Source organism: Aspergillus brunneoviolaceus (assembly GCF_003184695.1).
Source record: "Aspergillus brunneoviolaceus CBS 621.78 unplaced genomic scaffold BO95scaffold_6, whole genome shotgun sequence".
NCBI classification, from domain to species: domain Eukaryota; kingdom Fungi; phylum Ascomycota; class Eurotiomycetes; order Eurotiales; family Aspergillaceae; genus Aspergillus; species Aspergillus brunneoviolaceus.
In genome coordinates this window covers 299,049-317,390 of record NW_020290736.1, presented here as the reverse complement: position 1 = coordinate 317,390, position 18,342 = coordinate 299,049, and the positions used below count along the sequence as shown (strand labels likewise).

Sequence of the window (18,342 nt, the reverse complement as noted above, 5' to 3'; positions counted from 1 at the left end):
CCTCACCCTCACCCCCCTTCTCCCCACTAACCACCAAACACACAGACCCAACAAGAGCCCCCCCCAATCCCCCTACCCAAAAGAGGCAAAATGTGCACCTCCACAATCCGCACCTACAGATGCGGCTGCGTCCTCGACGAGACCATGCACCGGTGCACCGAAGCCACTAACGCCGAAACCACCGAAAAATGTCCCGGGGTAGTCGTAGAACACACCGGCAGCATCGACGAGCCGTGCGCCAAGTGCGCGCGACTCGAGGAGGAGCCGGTGGAGGTCTACTCGGACGGGGCGGTGTCGGAGTCCGACGCCGATAGCGATGGCGATGCCGACGGGGACGGGTACGAGAACCTGAACAGGACGGGGCCGGGCACCATGCCCTACGCCTCCGGGGTGTGGGAGCGGAACCGGCTGATCATGTATGACTATGCGGACTGGGTGAAGTCGAGGGGTTGTCGGCGGCGAGGTGGGCCGCATGGCGGCAGTGGGAATGGCCCGCCGCCGCCGCCGCCGCCGCCTCCTCCGCCTCCGCCACCTTCGGCGGATGGGTTTGAGGATGTCAATGTTGACTAGAGGTAATAATAACAGGGTGGGATGTTCGTTGCTCGGGCCGTTGAGGTCGGAGCAGCACGTCTTGTGCCAGTGTAGGTGAAGTCGACGCACTCAGCTCGGCAACTTTGGGTCAGGGTAGGTCTGGGTTCTGCTACATTTGTGCGGGGTGCGAAATGCCCCCGTTTCATAATATAATAAACAAATTGAATGTCTTTTTGTGAATTCGAAAATCCTCGAGTATCAAGAAGTAGGTATAGAGCAACGATTAAGTCTCCAAGTTTTCATCTAAGCAACCGCAATCAGATAGTGGTGTTGAGTCGTTCCAACCGGGATGTGATCGAGTCGATGATCGCAGATCTGTAACTGTATCAGTATGTCGTGTCTTGATACCCTAAATTGGAAACTCACTCTCGTTCCACCATTCTCATCGCTTCCCCAACCTTCGTCCGTTGAAGTCGGTATGGGATCGTCGGTTGCGCTGAAGCCGGGCTGCTGGCGTCGACAGCTGGAAGCCTAGCAGCAACTGACTTCGCTTCGGCAAGCATATCGCGTGCAAGTTCCTTGGCCTGCAAAAGGATTTAATTAGCTCGGGGTAGATTCGATATTTGGAGGAAGCACTTACCGTTTCGAGGCGTTGAGCGATGGCTTGACGACTTTCCTGGCCCGGTTGCGAGTCCTCCGTCGCTTCGCCGAATGAATCACTGAGTCTCTTCACCTCCTGGAACCATGCCTTCTCTTTGTCGCTCAAAGGTCTGCCGCCAGATTTCATGAGCTTACTCCGAAGAGCCTCGTATCTCTGCACAAGCTCGGTCTGTCTGTCCTTCGCGGCCTGAAGTCTCTTATCAAGGGCCTCTCCGGTCCGCGATCCTTCAATCCGCTTGCCGTCCTCACCAAGCTCACTGGAAACACCCCGCACCCTATCCGCAACATCAGCCAATTGCTTCAGTTGGTCACGCATCTCCCCCTGCAGACGTTCACATCGGCGGAACAGATCCGAAGCAGCTCTCTCTAGCGCGTTCGTGTGCGCGGACAGAATCCGATGGGCGGCAGCAACTAGATCAAGGGTCGCGGGCGACAAGCGAACTTGCTCCTTGAGGGCTTGGCGCTGGCGATGCGGAACATGTTTCTCCACAAATGAACCCAGGGGTGATTCCGAATAGAAGATGGGTGGCACTTGGTAGGGAGGGCGACAAGGCGGGAGTATAGGCGATCGAGGTCCTTCTTGCGAGTCGAAGATCTGCAACTCGCCAATCGAAGGTAAGGAGACCTCCGGCGCGTCCAGGATCGCGGCATAAGGAACAGAGCCGCGGGACGTTAGAAGTAGGTAACCCAGGTCGTAGTCGTAGTAGACCAAAGAGGCTGGCAGGTGGGCAACATGGTCCTTGTCCTCCCCAACGTTATCATCCACTTCAATGAGCTGCTCTCGCAGAGACGCTGTGCCTTCACACAGAACTTGCAGGCGGAACGCACTTCCACTGGTGTCTTCCGACTGCAGTTCGGCTTCCAATCTCTGCACCCAGGAACCAAGGGAAAAGAAAGTAACATTGGTCGCCGTAGTGACAAAGAAGTTGTAGCGGGAATAGACATCCTTGGTGAATGTCGGCCAGTGGCCCGCCTGTGCCTTCACGGTATCCAACGATTCCACCAAGAGTAGGTCGCATGGATCGGATACTGGCGTGCGGAAAACATTTTGCCGGCTCTTGGGGAGCCACTGCCCTTCAACGCCATCAAGCTCCAGGCAGATATAGATCCTGCCACTTCCACTCGACAAGCAAATCACGGTAGCCGACAATTTGTCCTCCCCGTCGTCTTCCAGCGCTAGGTCAATCTCCTCACCCGTCATGAGAGCGTCGATGTCAGCCCTGGCAGCGACTACAAGGATATCGCATAAATCAAGGTCGTCAATCTCATCACCGGTGTCCAGACGGAAGGGACCCTGCAGTCTCGGGATAGCGCTGGGGGTTGCAGGGCGTGTACGGACTTCGTAGTCGGACTCAACATCAGTGAGCAGCGGCTCCTGGGTGTCAATCTCGGTGAGCCAGTCATACTGTTGACGGCAAGCCGCAAGTTCGTCTTCAAACTCCGCAGGATCCTCTTGCAAGCTCGCGAGCTTTGGAAGAATAGCTGTAGTGAGTGCCGGGACGGTCGTCAAAGGCGTTCTCCACTTGGTGGGGAGCAAAGGACACAAAGCGTACAGATCGCCCGGCCGCATCGCAATCCAAAGGGTCATGGGAGCCCAGGCATCTTCCTTGGCAACGCCGGTGCCACCAAAGGCAGCAGAGGCTACTTCCATATCGATGTAGTCCGCCGAGAAACCCTTGTTTCTTCCGAATCCCGAGGGCGCGAAATCCTCGTCGCATGACGTTCCATCAATCAACTTCCGCAGGTCCACCGCCAGCGTCGGTCGATCAAAAGACCAATGATTGTTGCGGTCGATCTCCCACACCCGGACGGCAGCATCTGCGGTGACTGTTACCAGACAGCCCGCCAGGTTGCTGTGAACCCCCAATGGATGCCATAGTGCGGAAACAACAGGAGACTCGGGGATAACATGTGTGGTCGGTCCGAGCTGGTAGGTCTTGACGCGGATTGGAAGGGTGTCGGTGCCAGCCAAATGCGACGGGTCTGGAAGGACAGCGATGAACACGGTGTGGTCGGCTACGATAGCTAAGAAAGCGCCGTTGGGAGACGGAACAAGTTGACGGATATTTTCGTGAACTGGGGTTAACAAGACCTGGGCGCTATCAGCTATCGCCCACTTTGCACTCGTCGAGCCGTATTACCTTGTAATGCACACTCTTCTCATGCTCAGGTCGTGTTTCCGAACTTCCATTCTTTAGGCGTCTTTGATGCTGCCATTCGTCCTTGACCCTAGTGAGATCGGACCAGCGGATCTGGTTGTTCACCACGGTGAAAAGTTCATTCCCTCTTTTGGCCTGAATGCGCTTGGGCCCCGCATACTGCTGATCTTGAGGTGGTTGAAGGTTTTCGGGGTGTTTGGTCCCTGCGCTTGAGAAAATCGAAGCACCTGGCGAAGGGCGCGAGAGCCAGGGCGGAGTGTAGCTGATGACTTTGGGCATGGTCTGAAGATGTTTCGATCACACAATTAAGATGTAAATTATAGACCCATGCCGCCAGGAGAAGTGATCGTGAGAGAAGAGAGAGAGAAAGTGACAAGAAGATGGGGAAGGGGAAGATTCCAAGTTGCGGGACAATAGCGTAGGGCGGGAGGAGCAGCAACAAAGGTAAGTTTAACTGAGCTCCAGCAGCGGCCGGGCAAAAATCCACCGCAGACGCGCGCCAAGAGTTTCCCATTCCATCAGTTGAAGCTCGGCTTCTCGTCCCCAAACTTCCCCTTCTCCGTCTTCCTTTTCCCTCATCCACGTGCTATTTTATCTCACACTCTCACACTCTCTCTTACTGCAACCAGGACTCTCTTGGGTATTCCAGTGGGCGCATTCCGACACAATGAGCACGTTATCGCACCACACCGTGGAGAGACTGGACCGTCCCAGTGCCTACTATGTGGGAAAGGTATAGCTTCACCCTAACCATTAACAGTTCAAGGCAATGGACACGACACGATCATTAACCCCTTCGCAACTTGTATAGAACAAGAGACGCAAGTACAGTCACGACGAACCCGAGAAGCAGGAAGAACCCACCGACAATCTGAAGAATGCCACGACCCTTTATGTCGGCAACCTGTACGTGCTTCAAAGCCGGACTACGCCTCCACAGACCCGCCATTAATTAGTGCTGACTGCCACAGTTCCTTCTACACCACTGAAGAACAGATCCATGAGCTTTTCGCAAAGTCAGCTTCGCACTCTCCCAGCCGACCACGTACCAGACATTGACCAAGTTTTAGGTGCGGAGAAATCAAACGTCTTGTCATGGGGCTCGATCGGTTCACCAAGACCCCTTGCGGATTCTGTTTCGTTGAATACTACACGCACCAGGATGCTTTGGACTGCTTGAAGTATATTGGAGGCACCAAGCTCGATGAGAGAATCATCCGCACGGATTTGGATCCCGGTTTCGAGGAGGGCCGACAATACGGGTATGATCATGGGTTCAACCATCAAAACCTCTTGCATGGCACTGACATCTGGGCAGTCGCGGAAAGTCCGGTGGTCAGGTTCGCGATGAATACCGCGAAGAGTACGACCCCGGTCGCGGTGGCTATGGTCGGGCATACGCAGACGACCAACGACGACGCGAGGAAGAAGATTACGGCAAAGGTAGGTAGAAAGCAACAGTGGTTCCATCCGGTTGGCGCAAATACGGCGTTTATGTACAATCTATTTTCTATCGCTATCGCTTGGTGTAAAGAAAGGCATGTCCAAAGAAGTTTTCGTACCCAATACCCCATGCGGCGGCAAGAACGATGCTCAATGGCATTTTCATTCATGCAAAGCATCCTCTCAGTGCTTTTCGTTTCTCTTCCGGACCGACTCTTCGACCTGGCGCAACCACCACAGGTGGATTCTGGCATCCGCCGTCAACTCGGGGTGGAAACTGGTCCCGAAGACATTGCCTTGCTTGACAGCGATGATGTCACCCGTCTCCTTCTCTGGGTCAAACTCGCAGGCTATCTTGGCGGCTGTTCCAGGCAGAGTGGCCAGCACCTGCACATGGTCCTCCATGGCGGCCAGGGCTGCCTCGCTCTCCGCGTGTCGAGAAGGTGCCACGACGGTGTCATCTAGCTTGGCCTCACCCACCTGGATACCCTCGTGGTGTGGGAGAAGCTTCTCCACAACCGGGGCGCGAATAAAGACGGCTGGGAAAGCGGGCTCGTCAGGCCCCAAGAAGGGCAAATCCAGTGGCGCCTGGAAGCTTTCTGTTTGCCGGCCGAAGTGGTTTCTGTTCACGCGCACATCCAGACCTCCGATCAATTCCTGGCCGCCTTTCTTCGTTCGGTTCGCCGACTCAGCGAGTAGGATCAGGCCGGCGCAGGTTCCCCAAGTTGGCTTGCGGTGGACTCTACCATGGAGAAAGAGAGGCAAATGTTAGTCGAGGGCCAAAATGAATCAGGTCTAGTAACGTACTTGACGAAGTCCCTCAGAGGCTCCAGGAGATTGGACCGTGCCGCGACGAGGGACATTGTGGTGCTTTCGCCTCCGGGCAGAACGAGCGCATCGCACCGGGCCAATTCCTGCGGGGTGCGGACTTCGATGAACTCCCATTGTGCCTTGGAAACATTGTCGTTGGCCGAGGCAGTGGTCGCGGCCTGCTTCAGCAATTGCACATGTTCGTAGAAAGCGCCTTGCAAAGCAAGGACACCGACGGTGATGTTGCTCATTGTTGGATAGTGTTGTAGAAGTGGTAGTATGTAGAAAGTCGAGCGCCACTTTGAGTCAATCAATCGACCGATCGCCGCGGGAAACCCCATGTGTTCCGCCCGTTGGAATCGGATCATCCATCGGACCGTTCTTATCACCACGTGATTCTCCCCGCAGGAAGATATACCCAATCGGGCAGGTGAGGATTGAATCCATCTCCATGAATTGAGCTGAGCTGACACGATCCTGTTTTCGTATTATCCAGGTTTCTTAACCCTGGCAAGCTCTGAATAGAACTCAGCACTCAGGCTCTTCTCCGAAGACATCCAGCACCTCAGCGGCACCTTCGCGCGCGGCATAATCCATTAGACCAACTCCATCGCAACTCTGTTTACTCCAGTCATCCACCCCGCTCCGACAGCCTCAGCCTATCTATACAACCACCACCACACGCAACCTCCAACCCTCCACCCCCTATCACCACCCCCGAAATCACAATGACCAACCCAAGCACAACCTCCCAATCAAACCCGAACCCCCAATCCCTAACAAGATGGTACATCGACACCCGCCCACTAACCGCAACGAACACAGCCGCCAACCCAACCACCCCCAACCTCCCGCTAATCACCACCCTGCAACCGGAAGACCAAGCCTCCATCCGCCGCTTCCACCACCTCAAAGACAAGCACATGTCGCTAGCGTCCAACCTCCTCAAGTACCTCTTCATCCACCGCAGCTGCCGCATCCCCTGGGACCGGATCACGCTCTCGCGCACGCCGGCCCCGCACCGCCGCCCGTGCTTCATCCCCAGCGCCGCCCTCCTCACCACCTCCCGCAAGATCCCGACCATCGAATTCAACGTCAGCCACCAGGCCTCCCTCGTCGCGTTGGCGGGGACCACCTGCCCGGAACCCGCCGACGGCGAGGGCGAGGGCGAGGGCGAGGGCGAGGTCCCGCAGGTCGGGATCGACATCACCTGCACGAACGAGCGGCAGCCTTCCCTTTCCACCGGTAAAAGCAAAGACAATGCCAATCCCCGCGACACCTTCACCAGCTACGTCGACATCTTCACCGAGGTGTTCTCGCCCGAGGAGATCCGGCTGATCAAGACGCTCCGCCCTCCGCGGTCAAATGGCACTGCCCACAACACCAACACAGCCCAGGACACCATAAGCGAGAGCATCGAGTACAGCTACCGTGTCTTCTACGCGTACTGGGCCCTAAAGGAGGCCTACATCAAGATGACCGGGGAGGCGTTACTTGCGCCCTGGCTGAGGGAGTTGGAGTTTGGGGCCGTCGTCGCGCCGGAGCCGGTACACCCGGAAACCAAAGTGGGGGAGCCGTATACCGGGGTGCGGACGACATTACACAAGAAGCCGGCGGCAGATGTGCGTGTGGAGATTGTGGCGTTTGAGAAGGATTATTTGATTGCTACCGCGGCGAGTGGGCCGGGGATTGGGGCGCGCAGTCATGGTGCGGAAGCTGGGCAGCAAGATACCTGGGAGGCGTTGCGGGAGATTGATATCGAACGGGATGTCAGGCCGTGTGCTGAGGGGAGATGTCGGTGTTTGGAGTAGTTGCGGATGTCCACGATTTTGACCTTATGGTGGTAACTGAGTGGAGTGAAGGCTGGCTTCTTTCAGCCACCCCTGAGCAAAGCTGTGCGCAATGGTCACAGTACAATCTCAGAACCAGACACCTCGAATCCCAAGTAGCAATAGTGATTGTATATACACTCTAGAAGGAAGATGGTCTCAGTCTATGAATACAAAGCTTCTTGAATACCACTCGGTATCTAGGGATCTTCTACCCCCCTTGGGCGAGCAGTATCCTCGTCTGTCTCCGCCAGCCAATCCTCCAGTCTTCTTCCCCCTTTCCTCCCAAAGTTGGCTCCTGCAAGGCCGAACCAGAAAAGCGACTGCGGCATTGCTCCGATGAAAGAAAGCAGGCTGGCGGCGAGAAAGAACAAGGTATTATCGACGCGGGAGATGGCTAGAGTACACAGGGTGTCAGGCCAGAGAAAATCTCTAGCCGTAGGAATCACCCGATCTCAAGACGTCGGATTAGGTACGGCAAGTGGCTGCATAGTATGATCGGTTTAGGACGTGGAATCGTAAAAAGGATGAATAATAATGGAGAAGGCGCGGACATAGGATATCAGCACAATTTACAAATGTTCGAATGCAGGGCACTTCTCGGTCGTGGATGAGTCGATCATGATATCGTCATGACAAGAGATCTAGATCTCGACGGCAGTGGAGGTGCCATTGGCGACAGTAGAGCCAATCTCCGTCTTGTCCTTCTCCGACAGTTCGAGGAGAGTCTTGAGCATCGACGCTTGCGTAGACTTGGTGAGACTGTCGACGTCGGCGGCGGTCAGACCCTCGGTGCTGATCGGCGGCAGAACTATACTTATGTTAGTCACCAATCCATCGTCAAGAGAGAGACACGGAACCCAGCAAACGCACCCTTGATCTTGATAGTCCCCGCATTGAATCGCATATTGCGGGGAGACAGGACATGGGAGTAGTTCTCCGTGACGACGGGAACAATGGGCACACCAGCCTTGACAGCCAGGTGGAAAGCGCCCTTCTTGAAAGGCAGCAACTCCGGGTTGTCGGAGTAGCTTCGGGTGCCCTCGGGGAAGATGAATACGCTCTGGCGGTGCTGACGCATCTCCGCGGCGGCGCTGTCGAACGCCTTGACGGCCGTTTCGCGGTTGGCACGGTCAATGAAGACCGTCCGGGACAGAGCCATGAACCAGCCGAGGAAGGGCACATATTTGAGCGACTTCTTGGCCGTGACGCTGCAGTAGGGAGGAAAGATGGCGCCCAGCATGAGCACGTCCAGCTCGGACTGGTGGTTGGAGATGAACACCGCCGGGCGAGTCGACAGGTGCTCGATACCCTCCACAATATCGAACTGCACACCGGTCGTATACCGCATCACCCATTTAAAGCTGCGCGCCGTGGCCCATTGCGAAACCCGGCCGTAGCCGGCCAGGCGCAAGACAATCGAGGCCACTACGCCATAGGTGGCGCACAGGAGGAGCGAGCCGTAGGCTGCCAGGCAGCGAGCAACGAAAGCGGCGCGGGGAACTTTCTGGCCGAGAGCGAATAAGGAGAGCGTGACAACGACGAACGAGCTGATGCCCGAGGCAACGTAGGAGAAGAAGGACATGACGAGACGCGGCAAGGAAAAGGGCTGGTCGGAGTTAAGACTATGGGTCTGCACTAGGAAGATTTGAGTCAGATAAAGGTCCTAGGGCGTATAAATGAGAGAGGGAAAGATAAGAGCCTGCAGAGGAAAAAAAGAGAGAGAGGCACACACATCTTTCTCACTCCTAGAAAGAGAGGAATGGTGGAGGGAGGGGGGGGGAGATTCAACGAACCGAAACAAACCGCTGGGGGGGGGAAGGAACTGCTGGGGTGGTTGGATGATGAGGTCAGGCGAGTGGTTTCGGAGAGAGAGAGAGAACTACAACATCACCCGAGGAGGGAGGGTAGCAGTATCAGTGGAGGCAATGGGTGACAGATGCCAGAGACGACAATGCAAATGAGTTTAAAAAGATGAAGAATTGAGTCAATCCAGGAACAGGGACCAAATGCAGTGCCAATGTGGGGAATTGACCAGGGGAGGCGAACGATTCAACAATCGATTCATCGATTCAATTCATCCCGACCGGGTTTTTTGACTTTGAGGCCATTTCCTCCGCCGCCTCTCACCGCCTTCACCCTGCTTTTTTCCCCGCCTGGAGAAGCCGAGGCTCATTTTAACCACGAACTATATTACGTAGTAAACTCGGTGTACTCCACCCTCCGTTTAGATTCCCACATGTTCAGCACTGATTCTCATTGCTATGCTAGTAAAAATAGACTGCGTAATGCACCATAAGAATATCACTCCATTATGTGCATGGACCCTGTCGTTCTGGCGTCCTTATCTCTGGTGTCGCAGTCAACCCAACCTCCATCCCTCCATCCCTCCATCCATCCATCCTCCCCTTACGCTAAGATACAATATCCAGGAGCCTCAACACCCGTCGAGAGCCCAATGCAGGAAGATGCCCTCTAACCAACCCACCGGCAAACGCCCTTATAATGCTGATGCTTGCGCGAATCTGATCCAGGAAAAAAAAACACAAACGCCGATCCTCGCCCAATGACGATCCCACGCCACAAGTTGGGTTCGGAAAAACAACCGCAGGCTGAAGGACATGACTAACAAGGTACAATAATGGAAATGAGAGTGTCGGAAGGATCATTCAGGAAACCGCGGGGGGAATAGTACAATCATGCAATATCCTCGTCGTCTTCATCGTCGTCATCCAAGGATTCCATAGCGTCCTTGATATACTGTGCCGCCTAGTGTACGAGATTAGCATTGCATTGCTTCGGACCAACATGAGCCAAGGGGTAACTTACCTTGGGATCCAAATTCAAGGCGGTGGTGAAATGTTTGATTGCATTGGCTTTTTCGTGTAACATCTTGTAGAGTTTGCCAAGAAGATAGTGGACGTTGGCTTCGTCGGGAGCCATGTCTTTGAGAATCTTCAACTCAGCGAGCGCTAATTTAAGCTCCTGGAGCTTCATCAACACGCGAGCCTTGCGGAAGCGAGCAAGTACCGAGTGGGGGGCGAGAGAACAAGCACGACCGTACTGAATGAGAGCCGCCTTGGGATTGTTCATTTTCTCCAGGACCAGACCAATACAGCATATAAGTACGGCGTTGGTCGGGTTGATCGTGGCCGCGCTGCGGAAGTGTTGTTCGGCAAATTCAAGCTTGCCCATCTTATCGTAGACCGTGCCCAATCCGTACCAGGCATTGTAATGCCGACTGTCGGCGCTAATCCCATGTCGGTACGCGTTTAGGGCTTTGTCGTATTCCTCATTCGCCACGTATTCGTGTCCCTGTAAAGTGAACCCGTAGGCAAAATGAGGATCCAATTGCGTCGCACGCTTGAAGCACTTCAAAGCTTGGTCGTGGTCCCGTTGGTGGGAGAAGGAGTTGCCCACAGCACACCAGGCCTGCGGGGAGAGGCGATCAATCTCCATCAGCTCATGGGCCAGATATGCCAGTTCCACGTCGCTCTTGAGGTGCCACAAGACCGTCGAATAGATCTCCATATCCTCTAATCTTGAAGGAGCCATGGTCTTGACCCGGATGAAGTACTTCTCCGCTTCGGAATACATAGCTTGCTCGTAATATGCCCTCCCGATCTGCGAAAGTACCCAAGGGGTCTCCCGCTGGCCTTGGGACAGGGCTGTATAGATTTGAATAGCTTCGGGACACTTGTATCGGCAAAGGGCGAAATAGCCGGAGGCCAACTTCGAAAAGAGCTCGAGCAGCCAGTTCAGTGCCTCCATTGCCTTTGACCGCTCCAGCAACGTCCCCTTGGCGGGAGGATGGTGTACCCCATTAGGCGCCGAAATGCCTGGTCGATGTTCCCTGGTTTCACCATCATGAATTTCGTTCAACTGTTTCCGGGAGCCGCTCACAACACGATTTAGACTCGCGCCCGTGGCAGTGCGGCTCTTCGTACTAGTGGCCTTGACCTTTTTGAGCTCCCTGCCATCCTTGGCTCCGAGTGCGGTATTGGACAACTTGCTAGTGGTCGGTTTGATCTGATTGAAGAGTCGAACGCTCCGCCGTTGCGGCGCCCCTGGCTCAGAAGGCGGTAGCGCTGAAGGATGAGCCACTTGGCCTGAGACAGTTCGTTTGCGATCTCCCACCCGAGAACCATTGATGGCGTCTTTCTCCGGATGTAACGTGTTTTGCTCTTCCGTCTCGACGCGGGTCCTCGTTCGTGGTCTGATCCCCGTTGGTTTTATCTTGGGCGGCGAATCCATGGTATGGTCGACTCCGATGGCTTGGATCGTCCTGTTCTTCCGAGCAGGTGCTAAGGGCGGCTCCCACGTACCTTCGCCGCTACCTGTCCGGTTGAGGCCACGAATCTCATCGGATTCGCTGCTTTGACCTCCGGGTGTCTCAGTACCTTCCCGAACTGCCGGGGCCGTGCCTGTCCCTGTTGAAGCCACGCTGACCGTGCTCCCATTCAGCTTTTCCCATAGAGCCGAACTGCCGTGCGAGGCCGTCGTGTCGCTTCGAGATGTCAGCGACGTGAATGGATCCATGCTTGAATTCGCTTTAGCCTGCGGTTGCAACGGGCCACCATTGTGTGTCGTCTTCTCGGAGGGGATGTCCAGGTCCTCTTGCGAGGAAGATGATACTAGAGCATGGAACTCGGGATTCATCTTGAAGATGTTCGGAACTCGGATATTAACACCTTCGAAGTCATCGATCAGCAAAGATTCCGCCATCGGTGTTGGATGCAAGCAACTCACCAGTCTCGCAGAGACCCAGAAACGCGTCCCACATGAACGGATTCAACTTGAGCGACTCAACATAGCATTCTACCGCCTTATTGTGCTGATTGTGGGCATGCCACAGCTTACCCAATAAGCATAACACTGCTGCCGCATCCGGGAGATGTTGTCTGCGCGTCTCGCTGTGCTTGTCTAGAAGTAAACAAGGGAACAGAGGTCAGCACCAGCCGCATTACAAGACAAGAAAGGGGTTTCGCGACTGTCATCACATCACGCGGCCGGAAAACTCAAGCAGACTCACTCCAATGGTTTTTAGAAGCCCAAAGGCTTTTACTCCGTTCCAGCGCCGTGATGCCGTCAAGGTATTTCCCCAGGTCCAGACAAGCTTGCGCGAATACATATGCGCAACCAAGATGCGTGCCGCGTGATCCAAAGTTCTTGCTATAGTCGTATGCTGCTTTTACCTGGCCGTTTTGGAGGTGGCACAAGGCGAGCAGGTATGATGCTTCCGATGCGCGAGGCTCGTAGGCGTGCAAGCGGCCGGCGAGGAAAAGCGCGTTACGAACCAAATTGTTATCGAGGTGATAATAAATCAACTGCCGCAGTTGGCTCGATATGTGAGCGGTGGATGGCGACATGGTTGCTTTGCGATTTCATTCAAGGAGTTGAGGATTGGAAGGATAGGAGGTAGTGTCTGTGCAAGGGAGGTCGAAACCAGAAAAAAAGAATAAAACCCCTTCTCAATACCGATAAGTCATTAGGTGAGCAGTTAAGCAAGTGGTATTTTCGTAAAACTAGAGTCGTGGGAAAGGCGCGGCGAGAACAAAGGCGAGGTAACGAGGTCGCGGTGCCGGTTCTCACTGCATGGATCAAATGCTTGTCAACAGCCACCGTAATCCGAGACCGAAAGGCGCAAAGCGTGTCGCAGGGCCGGTCCCTGCCTAATCCCGGGAGCGAAATCCTCCTCCTTCCCTTTTGCCAGCGATTATCGAGAGTCGAGAGGGGGGTGTGAGACTGGTCCGAATGAAGCGAAGTGGATGACGTCTCACAACAGGGACAGACTCGTGACGACGTTTGATAGAGGGAGGGGGCGAGTCTAGAGGGATGCTAGGAGGAAATCAAACTGCATATCGCAGCGAAGGGGAGACAAGTTGATTGATGACAGAAGGGTGGAGCATGAACAGTGCCTGGAACTAGCCCCAAGCTGGCGGGAGTTTCGATGCGGTGAGGTTAAGTTAAGTTAGGGACCGTGTCGTCACGACGCTCTCTTTTCGGCCATGCGATGTTTTTGGGGTTGGGGGGGGGGGGGGGGGGAAACAAGCAATTCAGAGCGTGGCTGGTGGAGAGAGGCGCGGGCGCTTGTCCGGTTGTGGTGGGCAACGCCATTCTGCCATTCTGCCATTCCCTCTTCCGTCTTCGCAGTGAACTACAACCTACTCCGTAACTCCCGCCGATTGCAGTTCCGTCCGCAAGAAGTGACCCCTCGGTGATCATGCTGCATTGCTGCTGAGATTCTACTTACGTGTGAAGCCTATCTATACTCCCACTCTGCTATCGCATATCACAACAACAAAAACAAAAATCTCAAAATTCGAATATCCATTGAAGCATCCGCATCCACCGCCCGCCCTGCCGCCTCCCCACCACGCGACCTCAGGCGCATCATCCGACATACTCGATAAGACCAGATCACCTCCCACCTCCCACTTACCACCTACCCCCTACTATCACCACAAACATGGCTCAGGTAACCCCCCCCTCCTCCCCCTCCTCCTCCTCCTTCTTCTACCCAATATCCTCTCCACCACATCCAAACCCCAAATTAACAACCACCCCCGCCAAACAGAAAGCAGCCAAGACCCTCGCGGCGCGCAACACGGCGCTCCTGCAGCGCACCCACCTGATCAGCCTCGGCCTCCACGCCCTCTACCTAGCCCTGCACTGGACATTCAACCGCCCGCGCTCGCTAAAACCCTACATCCTGCTCGCGGTGCCGACCCTCCTCATCGAATTCTACCTGGACCGACTCGGCCGGCCGCGCCACAACCCGGCCGACGGCTCGCTGCGCTCCCCCGGGGAGGACCTGGGCGCCGCCGGGCTGACGGAGTACATGTGGGACGTGCTGTACTGGACGTGGGGCTGCATCGGGGCCGTGTGCTTGTTCGGCGACCGCGCCTGGTGGCTGTGGGTGGTGATCCCGCTGTACTCGGTGTGGTTGGCCTATTCCACGTTCATGGGGATGCGGAGCGGGCTGGCGGGGATGGGTGGTGGTGGTGGTGCTGATGGTAGCGCTGGCGGTGCGGCTCCGGAGAGTAAGAGGCAGAAGAAGTTGGAGAAGCGGGGTGGGCAGAGGGTGCAGTATCGCTGAGATTGTGGATTGTGTGGGGGGGGATTTTTGTTGTTGCGGTTTCCTCTAGTTCATGCACTATTTGGCTGGGGTGGATTGGTGGTGTATTTAGAAACTGTATGTGGGATGAGCATGGTGTCTGGAATGAGCGGGTTACGATGGGACTTCCTTGTACGCTTTTATTGTATAGATGAAAAGTTGTTTACGTGCTCATATGATCAGAGCGTCGAAATGCACAGGCCTACAGTTCGAGTATGCTAGTAGTGGGTGAGACAAGGAAGTCGATTACGGTATGGTTTATCCTAGTGCAAGTGCCGGTCTTGAAGATGGCTGGGGAAAGCGGCCTAATAAACTAGCCAGGTGTTGTACCATAGGAATCGATATATTGGTCGTGACGTACAATCGTAGGAACTATGTGGGGAATATTCAAGCTCACGATCCGACAAGATGTGAAGGTCAGGAATAGAAAAGATGGAAACATAAGGATATCAAGCACAGATGAAAAGCAAGAAACAGAATACCCAATACTGTCAAGCGACAGTAGAGATCGTGTGGGTCATGGTCTTCATAACTCGGCCTCAACGTCATCTTCCATGCTTTCGGTCTGTTCATCCGAGGCATCCACACCAGTCTCAACTGCGACGGGTTCGAAGTCACTTGCACGGGAGGTCAGGCTGACATATTGTGACTCCGCACTCTCCATAGCTGCTTCTACATCCTCAGAGGCTTCGGGGGATTCTTGCTGTTCATGCGCTGGGTCTGGCACGTCGGGTGCGGCATGTGCAACAGTCGGTTCGGAAGCAATTTCTTCGGTCACCACAGAAGTGGGAGTAGTAGTCTCGTCGACTGGAATGGCTGCTGGCGTAGTCGAAACATCGTCAACGACGCTGATTGATATCGAAGGTGCTGCCAAGGTCGATGACGAGGATGATACCGAGGATGAGGCCTCAGATGGTCTCGGTGTCTTGTATATGGCGCGGAGTTGTTTCATGATATCTTCGGCGAACTCAACATCCTTGCCGACAAGCAGCCCCGAAATGAGTTTCTCGATAGCCTCCTGCTCGTCGGAGCCCAGGTGACCTGCCTTGGCTTTCTGGGAAGAGAGAACCGCTGCAGCCACGCCCCATGCCGCCTGGTCGGATGCATCGAGGTTGCTAGTGCCGGCGACGTCGGCCGGATTATCCAGTTGCTCGGCGGTGAACTCCGCGGAAGCACCGTGGTTCGCAAAAGTCTCGGGGCTTGCCTGGGGTACCTCGTCCAGACTGATCTCATCAGCAGTGTCTTCTTCGGGAATGGCAGGCTCTGGAAGTGATGGTGGGGGCTCGGATCTCGTATCAAAGTTGTCGCTCGCCTCGCGAGCCGAAATCTTCCATCTGCCGACTTCCCTCAATCTCGCAAGCTCCTTCGCCGCATTCTCAGCCACAATCATTCCTCGTGACAGTGTCTCCTCTGCGGCTAAGACCGCTTCTTCGACCTTAGCATGTTTAGTTCCAAAGGCGATAAATTGATCTTTCCAATCCTCCATTTCTGCTTTGAGGGCGTGGTATCTGGCCCAGTCTTTGTAGGTAACACCATCCATCGACGCCCAGCGGATGCCCACCTCTTGAAACCCGAGATCACGAACGTTATCGAGAACCTCGAGGGTAGAGTTGACTGCGATATGAACGCGGTGCATGAGCTCATTCTCGAACGCGTTGCGCCATTCCCTGAGGGCGTGAGCACGGCCTCGGATGGAGATTGCGGCTTCTTTGACGTTTCTCAACAGCTCCTCTTGAGCAGCCTTTTCAGCTTTGGGTATTTCTTCGTAGGGCAGAGATTCAGCCAGGGTGTTTATATGATGCTTGAGTGCGATGATCTCGTTCTCCACAACCGCCTCTAGCCCTGTGACCAATTCTTCGCCATACGCCACATTTTCTTTGGAAAGATAATCAGAGACGACCTCCTGCAAGAGCTCCTCGAGGCTTTCAAGGCCATTCTTAGAAGCGACGGCGAACTTTTCTTGCCAAGCGTGTAGGTCGCTCTCGACTCTCTCGCGTCTCTGGGCTTTCTGTTCCTCGGCTGAAAGCGTAGGTTGCGGCGGAGGTACCACGGTTGTGGATGACGCGGTAGCAGTCTCGTATTGTGTGGTTCTCAGAGATGTGGTGCCTGAGACCGAAGAAGCAAGAACCGACTGATCCGGGAAACTCCTGCTGGAATGTGAGTGGATGACCGTGAGCTTGCGCTTCAGGGATGGGTACTCACGCATTGGCTTCATCCACGACATTCCGAGGCCCCTTTCCCTCACGGTAACTGGCCAGTCTCTCGCCAATTTTGACGAGTTGGGGTTCTACATTCTCCCAGTAGAGACTGGCGATCCTAGGCCATAGAGTTCCCTTGATAAACTGAATAGTAGTAGACCAGGAGTTCTGCGCATTGGGCAGAATCGTGGTAGTAAGGATATCCTGCCCCGAGGTGAATGTCTTTCCGATATATGGCTGGTACTTGGCACCAAAGGGTAGAAGATAATCGACGCAAGCAGATCGGACCGCGCCACTAGCCTTCCTATACGGCGGCAGGACGAGTTCCTCGGCACGCTGCACATATGGGTAGACTTCCGACAGGTACAGCGTGTTCGTCTTGTCCTTGACCGCATTCAAATGTGGGACCACTCGCGCCTCCCATTGATCCTGGCCGTACGATTGAGCCTTGTTCAATGCTGGTACACCATAAGTTTCATAGCCGCGTCGAACGACGCGAGACGTGGGCGTATAGACTTTTTCGTTGACGATGTGCACGTACGGACGGGCCATCTCGACATATGGCGCACCGTACGCATTATAATACGGGGTTATATGAGGCTCGAGGTGCGATCGAGCAATTAGGTACGGTTTGCAAACTCGGGGCGAGGTCCCATCCAGGTCGGAGAGCTGAGATGGACAGCGAAAGAATGGCGTCAAGAGCGCATACCATATACAGAGTCTGGCGATGGGAAACGGGAAATCCCGCCAGGTCAGCGAATGTGCGACAACAAACTAGGTCCAATCAGTGAGACTCACCGGACCACCAGCCCTATCGTCCACCTAATAGTGTTCCTTTTCCGTTGCCTGGGTCTGCTGTCGACCGTCACAACAGGACGACTAGGTCCCTCCACCACAAAGCCGTTCTTCGTGGTGGCCATCGTCTCGTCTCCCATTTGCAAGGAGTGCTTGGGTTCGCAGATTTCTTATCGTGTCGTATTGCGCGTTCGATTTGAGCGAGTTACTGGGCAGGAACGTTGGAGCATATAAGCTTAAATCATCACGCGAGAGTAGTGAGAGTCCTCGTCGAAATAGGGATTTCGCCCCTGGTTGATGTATGACGAATGGCCGATGGTAGCTCTTCTAGGACTCGGCAGTAGAGAGACCCTGTAAAGATTCCGCACGCGCAATGGAGTCGAGAGTCTTGGCACAGGGCCTATGCACGCCGGCTGGCTGGTATCACAGAATAAATCTTTCTGGCTGCGTAGGAGGCGTAGGTGCTGCACACAAACACAAAATGAATGACGATCAAAAAGCAAATAACACGTGGTGTCGTAGGACTCTGAGAAAACGGTAGCGGTACGAAATTAAGTGAACCCTTGGCCGCGATAATGCAGGAGCGCAATGATGTTTTGCTTAGAGATCCCTCCGCGCAGTGAGGTCATTGCTCGACGTGTGGCGCCGAAGTTGTGCACTCTTACAGGACGTAACTTCGGGATCAGCACTGGCCGGGCCCGGATGGCAGCTCTTGGCCTGGACCATCTGTACGGTAACGTATCAAGTTCACATGAGCCCTCTGCAACCTACAGGATCTGGAGCACACGTCGTGCCAGTGA

At 54.8% G+C, this 18,342-nt stretch overlaps 9 protein-coding genes across 9 annotated transcripts; 4 read left to right on the top strand and 5 right to left on the bottom strand.

Moving 5' to 3' along the window:
• Nucleotides 1-90: 90 nt before the first annotated feature.
• Nucleotides 91-570, top strand: BO95DRAFT_511057 (uncharacterized protein; the record flags this gene model as incomplete). The annotated part of the gene is made up of 1 exon (XM_025591405.1): nucleotides 91-570. One exon carries the CDS (start codon nucleotides 91-93, stop codon nucleotides 568-570), a length of 480 nt encoding a protein of 159 aa, XP_025446594.1.
• Nucleotides 571-760: 190 nt separating this feature from the next.
• BO95DRAFT_405039 (uncharacterized protein) lies at nucleotides 761-3,769 on the bottom strand. The gene is made up of 4 exons (XM_025583984.1): nucleotides 3,333-3,769; nucleotides 1,172-3,283; nucleotides 958-1,115; nucleotides 761-906 (listed from the first exon to the last, which is right to left on the bottom strand). The coding sequence occupies exons 1-4, from the start codon at nucleotides 3,627-3,629 to the stop codon at nucleotides 849-851; spliced, it is 2,625 nt and encodes an 874-aa protein (XP_025446593.1). The 5' UTR covers nucleotides 3,630-3,769; the 3' UTR covers nucleotides 761-848.
• Nucleotides 3,770-4,017: 248 nt separating this feature from the next.
• Nucleotides 4,018-4,801, top strand: BO95DRAFT_353236 (nuclear cap-binding protein subunit CBC2; the record flags this gene model as incomplete). The annotated part of the gene is made up of 5 exons (XM_025582174.1): nucleotides 4,018-4,083; nucleotides 4,162-4,256; nucleotides 4,322-4,366; nucleotides 4,421-4,612; nucleotides 4,669-4,801. 5 exons carry the CDS (start codon nucleotides 4,018-4,020, stop codon nucleotides 4,799-4,801), a joined length of 531 nt encoding a protein of 176 aa, XP_025446592.1.
• A 9-nt stretch (nucleotides 4,802-4,810) lies between these two features.
• BO95DRAFT_438804 (pyridoxal 5'-phosphate synthase glutaminase subunit PdxT) lies at nucleotides 4,811-5,895 on the bottom strand. The gene is made up of 2 exons (XM_025585601.1): nucleotides 5,601-5,895; nucleotides 4,811-5,535 (listed from the first exon to the last, which is right to left on the bottom strand). The coding sequence occupies exons 1-2, from the start codon at nucleotides 5,852-5,854 to the stop codon at nucleotides 4,977-4,979; spliced, it is 813 nt and encodes a 270-aa protein (XP_025446591.1). The 5' UTR covers nucleotides 5,855-5,895; the 3' UTR covers nucleotides 4,811-4,976.
• Nucleotides 5,896-6,331: 436 nt separating this feature from the next.
• BO95DRAFT_478940 (4'-phosphopantetheinyl transferase family protein) lies at nucleotides 6,332-7,414 on the top strand (the record flags this gene model as incomplete). Its single annotated transcript, XM_025590069.1, has 1 exon — nucleotides 6,332-7,414. One exon carries the CDS (start codon nucleotides 6,332-6,334, stop codon nucleotides 7,412-7,414), a length of 1,083 nt encoding a protein of 360 aa, XP_025446590.1.
• Nucleotides 7,415-8,076: 662 nt separating this feature from the next.
• On the bottom strand, nucleotides 8,077-9,017 carry BO95DRAFT_353178 (1-acylglycerol-3-phosphate O-acyltransferase SLC1; the record flags this gene model as incomplete). The annotated part of the gene is made up of 2 exons (XM_025582171.1): nucleotides 8,077-8,243; nucleotides 8,306-9,017. 2 exons carry the CDS (start codon nucleotides 9,015-9,017, stop codon nucleotides 8,077-8,079), a joined length of 879 nt encoding a protein of 292 aa, XP_025446589.1.
• Nucleotides 9,018-10,129: 1,112 nt separating this feature from the next.
• Nucleotides 10,130-12,801, bottom strand: BO95DRAFT_449811 (anaphase promoting complex subunit bimA; the record flags this gene model as incomplete). The annotated part of the gene is made up of 4 exons (XM_025587970.1): nucleotides 10,130-10,201; nucleotides 10,262-12,123; nucleotides 12,182-12,355; nucleotides 12,465-12,801. 4 exons carry the CDS (start codon nucleotides 12,799-12,801, stop codon nucleotides 10,130-10,132), a joined length of 2,445 nt encoding a protein of 814 aa, XP_025446588.1.
• Nucleotides 12,802-13,589: 788 nt separating this feature from the next.
• Nucleotides 13,590-14,800, top strand: BO95DRAFT_380606 (SND2/TMEM208 family protein). Its single transcript, XM_025583345.1, has 2 exons — nucleotides 13,590-13,910; nucleotides 14,010-14,800. Exons 1-2 carry the CDS (start codon nucleotides 13,902-13,904, stop codon nucleotides 14,529-14,531), a joined length of 531 nt encoding a protein of 176 aa, XP_025446587.1. The 5' UTR covers nucleotides 13,590-13,901; the 3' UTR covers nucleotides 14,532-14,800.
• An 82-nt stretch (nucleotides 14,801-14,882) lies between these two features.
• BO95DRAFT_380601 (uncharacterized protein) lies at nucleotides 14,883-18,098 on the bottom strand. Its single transcript, XM_025583344.1, has 3 exons — nucleotides 17,546-18,098; nucleotides 16,752-17,468; nucleotides 14,883-16,696 (listed from the first exon to the last, which is right to left on the bottom strand). Exons 1-3 carry the CDS (start codon nucleotides 17,680-17,682, stop codon nucleotides 15,076-15,078), a joined length of 2,475 nt encoding a protein of 824 aa, XP_025446586.1. The 5' UTR covers nucleotides 17,683-18,098; the 3' UTR covers nucleotides 14,883-15,075.
• Between the last annotated feature and the right edge of the window lie 244 nt (nucleotides 18,099-18,342).

Bases quoted from the DNA above. Each gene is read 5' to 3' on its own strand.
- BO95DRAFT_405039 (XM_025583984.1), bottom strand. From the start codon at position 3,629: ATGCCCAAAGTCATCAGCTACACTCCGCCCTGGCTCTCGCGCCCTTCG. The intron at 3,284-3,332 runs GTAATACGGCTC...GATAGCGCCCAG, and splicing joins AGAAGAGTGTGCATTACAAG to GTCTTGTTAACCCCAGTTCA. The intron at 1,116-1,171 runs GTAAGTGCTTCC...ATCCTTTTGCAG, and splicing joins TCGCTCAACGCCTCGAAACG to GCCAAGGAACTTGCACGCGA.
- BO95DRAFT_438804 (XM_025585601.1), bottom strand. From the start codon at position 5,854: ATGAGCAACATCACCGTCGGTGTCCTTGCTTTGCAAGGCGCTTTCTAC. The intron at 5,536-5,600 runs GTACGTTACTAG...TCTCCATGGTAG, and splicing joins CCTCTGAGGGACTTCGTCAA to AGTCCACCGCAAGCCAACTT.
- BO95DRAFT_380601 (XM_025583344.1), bottom strand. From the start codon at position 17,682: ATGGGAGACGAGACGATGGCCACCACGAAGAACGGCTTTGTGGTGGAG. The intron at 17,469-17,545 runs GTGAGTCTCACT...TCCCATCGCCAG, and splicing joins ACGATAGGGCTGGTGGTCCG to ACTCTGTATATGGTATGCGC. The intron at 16,697-16,751 runs GTGAGTACCCAT...ACATTCCAGCAG, and splicing joins GTCGTGGATGAAGCCAATGC to GAGTTTCCCGGATCAGTCGG.